Source organism: Oncorhynchus masou, unplaced genomic scaffold, assembly GCF_036934945.1.
Source record: "Oncorhynchus masou masou isolate Uvic2021 unplaced genomic scaffold, UVic_Omas_1.1 unplaced_scaffold_4641, whole genome shotgun sequence".
Classification (NCBI taxonomy): Eukaryota; Metazoa; Chordata; class Actinopteri; order Salmoniformes; family Salmonidae; genus Oncorhynchus; species Oncorhynchus masou.
The window spans coordinates 5,001-12,500 of NW_027011037.1; the positions used below are offsets into that span (position 1 = coordinate 5,001).

The 7,500-nt window shown below is 45.4% G+C and overlaps 1 protein-coding gene, 1 long non-coding RNA gene and 1 other non-coding gene across 3 annotated transcripts in view; 2 read left to right on the forward strand and 1 right to left on the reverse strand.

Moving 5' to 3' along the window:
• Positions 1–669, forward strand: part of LOC135535242 (Krueppel-like factor 3) — a 1,664-nt gene extending 995 nt beyond the window's left edge. Inside the window, exon 2 of the mRNA XM_064961931.1 lies at positions 1–669. This exon is cut by the window's left edge and continues 92 nt beyond it. Coding sequence (XP_064818003.1) covers positions 1–90 — 90 coding nt within the window. The 3' untranslated portion in view covers positions 91–669.
• Positions 670–5,871: 5,202 nt separating this feature from the next.
• Positions 5,872–5,943, reverse strand: trnap-agg (transfer RNA proline (anticodon AGG)). Its single transcript has one exon. It is a non-coding gene; the product is annotated as a tRNA-Pro (tRNA).
• Positions 5,944–6,368: 425 nt separating this feature from the next.
• Positions 6,369–7,500, forward strand: part of LOC135535240 (uncharacterized) — a 4,676-nt gene continuing 3,544 nt past the window's right edge. The window contains exon 1 of the long non-coding RNA XR_010454835.1: positions 6,369–6,651. This is a non-coding gene — a long non-coding RNA (uncharacterized LOC135535240). The remainder of the gene's footprint in view (positions 6,652–7,500) is intronic.

A 7,500-nucleotide genomic window follows, 5' to 3' on the forward strand; every position in this document is an offset into this window, starting at 1 on the left:
GTCAAACCGTTCCAGTGTCCCGACTGTGAACGCAGCTTCTCCCGCTCCGACCACCTGGCTCTGCATAAGAAACGGCACCTGCTGGTCTGAACGGCAACGCAACGGCTGTTCGCCACACATCGCGGACGCAGCCCGTTGGACAGTTGGTCCATACCGACCCCAAGACAGGACCGTTGGACAGAGAGAGACCCGGGACTTAAACATCCTCTATCACTTTATTCAGTCAGCCAATCAGCCGCCCTCGTCCTCTTCCTCTCCACTCCTCCACCTCTTCTTAGTGCCAGTGCTCGCCGTTGTCTCCCAGTGCTCGCCGTTGTCTCCCAGTGCTCGCCGTTGTCTCCCAGTGCTCGCCGTTGTCTCCCAGTGCTCGCCGTTGTCTCCCAGTGCTCGCCGTTGTCTCCCAGTGCTCACCGTTGTCTCCCAGTGCTCGCCGTTGTCTCCCAGTGCTGAAGGCGGATGGTGTTCGTAGGCCCAGATCTAGGATCAGCTAAACTTCCAGACGTCTTGACCTTAACCATAGAGATAGACAGGCATTTTGACCTTAACCATAGAGATAGACAGACGTTTTGACCTTAACCATAGAGAGAGACAGACATCTTGACCTTAACCATAGAGAGAGAACGAGGACTCCATTTTGTACGGGAGTGGGCAGCATCAATGATCTCCATTTTAAAGTAATACATTTTATTTATATATATATATTATATATATATATATATTAATATAATATATATATATATTAATATAATATATATATATATTAATATAATATAATATAATATTTTTTTTATATATATATATATATATATATTTTTTAAAGCAGATATTTGTGATTTTAGCGCCATCAGAGTCCTGAACCACATTTAGTCTTCCGTTTATTTTGGCCACTAGATGGCGGTGATGTATCTCCGTAACAACCTATTAGAAGAAGAAGGAGAAGTCATGTGCTGTGCTCATAAAGGCTGATCTTTCTCAAACCCCATAAGGATTCCCTACTCGGTTAGACTACTTTAAAATGGTGGAAGCCCTCGATGTCCATGCTAAAACAAAAACGGGTTCTCATCGCTCCAGAGAGTTCCTTTGTACCTCTATGACTACATTATGGATACAGTACCACAGATACAACGATTAGACAGATGTTTCACCGTATATATAATAATAATAATAATAAATATATAGAGAGAGAGGGAGAGGGGTGTAGAGAGGGGTAGAGGGAGAGGGGTGGAGAGGGGTGGAGAGAGAGGGAGAGAGGGAGAGGGAGAGGAGTGGAGAGGGGAGAGGGGTGGAGAGAGAGGGAGAGGGGTGGGAGAGAGGGAGAGGGGGTGGGAGAGAGAGGGAGAGGGGTGGGAGAGAGAGAGGGAGAGGGGTGGAGAGAGAGGGAGAGGGGTGGAGAGAGGGAGAGGGGTGGAGAGAGGGAGAGGGGTGGAGAGAGAGGGGTGGAGAGAGAGAGGGAGAGGGGTGGAGAGAGAGGGAGAGGGGTGGAGAGAGAGGGAGAGGGGTGGAGAGAGAGGGAGAGGGAGAGGGGTGGAGAGAGAGGGAGAGGGGTGGAGAGGGAGAGGGGTGGAGAGAGAGGGAGAGGGGTGGAGGGAGAGGGGTGGAGAGAGAAAGAAACGTTTGTTAACGGCTGACCTGAGATTAGTCAACGTGGACTGAGAATGGCTCCCTCTGCTGGGCGGAGGGGACTACCTGCTGCTCAGTACTCAGTGGACACACACACACACACACACACACACACACACACACACACACACACACACGATGCTGGAGTCACAGGTCAACAGCAGGCTCTGGTAGAGGGGGTGGAAGGGCAGTGGGGGTTCCTAACCACAGGTCAACAGCAGGCTCTGGTAGAGGGGGTGGAAGGGCTGTGGGGGTTCCTAACCACAGGTCAACAGCAGGCTCTGGTAGAGGGGGTGGAAGGGCTGTGGGGGTTCCTAACCACAGGTCAACAGCAGGCTCTGGTAGAGGGGGTGGAAGGGCTGTGGGGGTTCCTAACCACAGGTCAACAGCAGGCTCTGGTAGAGGGGGAGGAAGGGCTGTGGGGGTTCCTAACCATTACAAGGCAAATGCTTGTTGTCTTTGATTCTAGAAATGTGAAACAATTTATTATCCTGGGGCATTATCATGATCATTATTCTGTTTTATTCTGTTTTATTCTTATTATTATTGTTGTTGTTGTTGTTTGTTGTTGTTGTTCTGTAAGTAAAATACTTCCATTGAGCCGGTTGAAAGTGGACTCGGCGATATGACATCATCATATACGGCAGGAGCAGGGTGACTTCCTGTTTTACAAAACTCAACAACAACAACAAGAGTCAAACCCCAATGGGTGGCCATCTTGGCAGGTTTGATGCCCCCCCCATCCCCACATCCTGTCTGTGTGATGACATCATGACATCTCACCGACTCTCTCTCCATCTAACACTAACTATCAGCAGTGACTGGCGAAGTTCCACTATCCTGTGAGTGTGTGTGTGTGTGTGTGTGTGTGTGTGTGTGTGTGTGTGTGTGTGTGTGTGTGTCAACAACCAGTGGTTTTACGTTTGGTATTATATGATGTGATTGTCAGATAGTTGTGGTTTTAATATTCAGAGGGTAATGCCCAGGTGTGAAACAGGGATGTGTTGTTGGTCGATCGTCTGTCCTCCGTTTACACAGGCAGCCCAATTCTGATCTTTTTTTCTTCTTCTCCCAACTAAAGCTGCGTTTACACAGGCAGCCCAATTATGATCCCCCCCCCCCCCACTAATTTGCCTGTTGACCAATCAGATCTGCTCTTTGGCCAATAATTGGGCGAGGGGGCCAGAGGGGGCCAGAGGAGACTAGAGGGGGCCAGAGGGGGCCAGAGGAGACTAGAGGGGGCCAGAGGAGACTAGAGGGGGCCAGAGGAGACTAGAGGAGACTAGAGGGGGCCAGAGGAGACTAGAGGGGGCCAGAGGAGACTAGAGAGGGCCAGAGGAGGCTAGAGGGGGCCAGAGGAGGCTAGAGGGGGCCAGAGGAGGCTAGAGGGGGCCAGAGGAGGCTAGAGGGGGCCAGAGGAGGCTAGAGGGGGCCAGAGGAGGCTAGAGGAGACTAGAGGAGACTAGAGGAGACTAGAGGGGACCAGAGGAGGCTAGAGGGGGCCAGAGGAGACTAGAGGAGAATAGAGGAGACTAGAGGAGACTAGAGGAGACTAGAGGGAGCCAGAGGAGACTAGAGGGGGCCAGAGGGGCCAGAGGAGACTAGAGGGGGCCAGAGGGGGCCAGAGGAGACTAGAGGAGGCTAGAGGGGGCCAGAGGAGACTAGAGGGGGCCAGAGGGGGCCAGAGGAGACTAGAGGAGGCCAGAGGAGACTAGAGGGGGCCAGAGGAGACTAGAGGGGGCCAGAGGAGACTAGAGGGGGCCAGAGGAGACTAGAGGGGGCCAGAGGAGACTAGAGGGGGCCAGAGGAGACTATAGGGGGCCAGAGGAGGCTAGAGGGGGCCAGAGGAGACTAGAGGAGACTAGAGGAGACTAGAGGGGGCCAGAGGAGACTAGAGGAGACTAGAGGGGACTAGAGGGGACCAGAGGAGACTAGAGGGGACCAGAGGAGGCTAGAGGGGGCCAGAGGAGACTAGAGGAGACTAGAGGGGGCCAGAGGAGACTAGAGGGGACCAGAGGGGGCCAGAGGAGACTAGAGGAGGCCAGAGGAGACTAGAGGGGGCCAGAGGAGACTAGAGGGGGCCAGAGGAGACCAGAGGGGACCAGAGGGGACTAGAGGGGGCCAGAGGAGACTAGAGGGGGCCAGAGGAGACTAGAGGGGGCCAGGGGAGACCAGAGGGGGCCAGAGGAGACCAGAGGGGGCCAGAGGAGACCAGAGGGGGCCAGAGGAGACCAGAGGGGGCCAGAGGAGACCAGAGGGGACTAGAGGAGACTAGAGGGGACTAGAGGAGGCCAGGGTGGGCCAGAGGGGACTAGAGGAGGCCAGAGGAGACTAGAGGGGGCCAGAGGAGACTAGAGGGGGCCACAGGAGACTAGAGGGGGCCACAGGAGACTAGAGGGGGCCAGGAGGAGACTAGAGGGGGCCAGAGGAGACTAGTGAACCTGCAGAGTCTAAAGAAAACTAGAGAGCACTTTAAAACCATTCACAGAACCAGACAATCAGCACATTCTCATTCAAATCCATTCATTATTCAATCAATCATTTGTTGGTTGGTTGAATGATGCGTTGATGTATTGATTGAAACAGTTAAAGTTACAAGTCACAGATCTGGGGTCAGTTTTAGCATCCCACAGTCCTTGACCTTTAACCCTGAGGAGAGGGAAACAGTCACAGATCTGGGGTCAGTTTTAGCGTCCCACAGTCCTTAACCATTAACCCTGAGGAGAGGGAAACATCAGACTTACCCAATATCACTGTTTTGGGATGAATGTAATCTGGCTTTTTCATTTAATAGCAGGATTATACACACACACACGTTTGGTTTGCGTTTGGTTTTTTAACTATGCAGATGTAATATGATGATGAATTGTTGTAATATATTTTATAAATGATTATTAGACTGAAATGGGCAATTAAAGGTATTTTATAAAGCATGAGGAGAACTAATTTTGTGTTTTTTATTTTAATTTTATTTTATCAATGAATTATATAAAACCAGTTTTTTTTTTTTATACAAGGTTGCGAATCTATATTCAACTCTATCTTGTATTTTATGTGGGGTTGTCAATTCAAATGGGAGTGTGTGCCTTCTATATCAAACTGTGAACTCACTATTCTGTACAGCAAATGTTGCATAATGTTTTACAAAACAAATATCCGAATCACAATAAACCTATATATTGATACACGTTTCAGATCGGTGCGTTTCTCCCCTTTTTTTCTGCATTTTAGACATTAAGAGATAAGACGCGTTTAATAAATATATATATATATAACGTATCACTTTCCACTGCTTACATTATATATATATATATATATTTATATATATATATATATATGTATATAGATGTAGATGTATATGTGTATGTGTATGTGTATGTGTATGTGTATGTGTATGTGTATGTGTATGTGTATGTGTATATGTGTATGTGTATGTGTATATGTGTATGTGTATGTGTATATGTGTATGTGTATATGTGTATGTGTATATGTGTATGTGTATATGTATATGTATATGTGTATGTATATGTGTATGTGTATATGTATATGTATATGTGTATATGTATATGTATATGTATATGTGTATGTGTATGTGTATATGTGTATGTGTATATGTATATGTGTATGTGTATGTGTATATGTATATGTATATGTGTATGTGTATATGTATATGTATATATATATATATGTGTAGATATATATATATATATATGTGTAGATATATATATATATATATATATATATAATGTAGATAATGTAAGCAGTGGGAAGTGATACGTTTTCAAATCAAATCGAACTTTATTAGTCACATGCGCCGAATACAACAAGTGTTGAACTTTACCGCGAAATGTTTACTGACCAGCTCTGAAACCATGAAGAGTTACGAAAATATTTACCAAATAAAGTAAAATAATTATAAAAAGAAACAAAATAACACCTGAAACCATGAAGAGTTACGAAAATATTTACCAAATAAAGTAAAATAATTATAAAAAGAAACAAAATAACAATAATGCGGCTATGTACCCCTTGTATATAGCCTTGTTATTTTATAATTTCTTACTTTAGTTTATTTGGTAAATAGCATATACCTTTTCGAACTGCATTGTGTTAAGAGACGTAAGGGAGTGTGCTGGTGTTATGTAGTGACATTCGATGGTTATATCATTTTGACAACATACATTTTTTTTCGCAACACCCCTTGACACGGTGACAATAACTTACACAAAAAATAGGCACTTTCGAAAAGGAGGGCTCGTCCGGGATTTGAACCCGGGACCTCTCGCACCCTAAGCGAGAATCATACCCCTAGACCAACGAGCCGCGCATGGCGTGTAGGACAAATTAAGCTATTTTATATGAGCTATTTTCAGTGCGTTCAAAAGAACTGGGACCTTAGGTATTGGAATTTTCATTTTATTTTTTTGTGAGTGTTATGTTTACTGTTAATTTTTATTGTTTATATCACTTTGGTTTATTCTCTACTTCACTTGCTTTGACAATGTTTAACATATGTGTCCCATGTCAATACAGCCCTTAAATTGAAATGATTTTGAATTGAGACGCCCTAGCCTCATATCATGAATATGCTTTACCGTCTCTGGACAACTCCGTTATATAAAGTGTTTATTCTCAAAGTTACCGTGATGTAACGTATCCTACTTATACCGGTACATTCGTAACAACTTAAAGCATTACGAAACTTACATTATATAAAATAAACCTCACGAAGCAAATAAACCATTCATTTTGTTTGTTCTTGTTGATTAAATGCGACACTCTTATTCACGTCCATACAAAAAAAACGACTTGCCTGATGGGTGAAACAATGACAAAAACGCCACCTGCTGGAGGGAGACACGTTTTCCGCCGAGTTGGACCTCTCTCTCCCGAACTCTTCCCTCTCTGACGCGCTCCCGGGGGTGACGTCACCTCCCACAGCACCGACGGACAACACGCGGATCCCTGTCTACGTGGCGGGGCGGAAGGAGCGCGTCTAGCGGAGAGAGTTGTCAGCAGCGAGACGAACCGGTGAGATGCACAGTCATTTACCATACATACATACATACCAAACCGCGTGGGTATTGAATTAGGGTTTTCCATTTCCCTCTTAGTGACAGTAACCTAGTTGCAGAATCTGTGTTTGTAAAAGTGAAACCTAGTGAATTATTTTTGACTATTTGTAGGATAATTAAACGTGTGTTATTTATTTGTTATATATGTCACAACATATCGCAGTATACATGGTATACGTGTGTCTTAACTTTTATTTCAAATTATATTTATTTATTAATGTTTTGAGACTGAAAGATTTGCTGTCTCCTGACTGTGTCAAAGCCAAAGGAAAACAGTGCTGTGGTCGACGCGTTGATATGACGTGACCGCTAGATGGCGCTAATGCACCATTGTAATATAACGAGCTGTCGCGTGAACCGCGTGGCCATGTTCATTTGGAAAACGTTTCGGGAACATTGCAGATGGCAATTCTAATGAATAGACCCGACGTGATTCTACATGGCAAGAGAGTCATGTTTGTTCTACATAGTATATTTCTATCTTGACCGTAACAAACCGTTGCGTCCTGTTGAACGCACCGGGAAGACAGTACAGCTTGTGTTTCTGCTTCTCTCATCTTCACTGGCTAGTTTTAGTTGATTGTTAAACGTCAATGTTCAGCAATACTGGGGGTGTAGTCATTTAGTCCAAACAGTTGAGTTTTTGTAACGAAAATTAGTTTCTATTGGACAACTTCAGGTAGGTCCCGCCCCGTTTGGTTCCTAGTGAAAACACCACAGATTTTACTGGGATAAATCAGTCACTATTAAAAAATAAACCTCCCTCTCTCTCTCTCTCTTGCTCCTCCCCCTTCTCTCTCTCCAG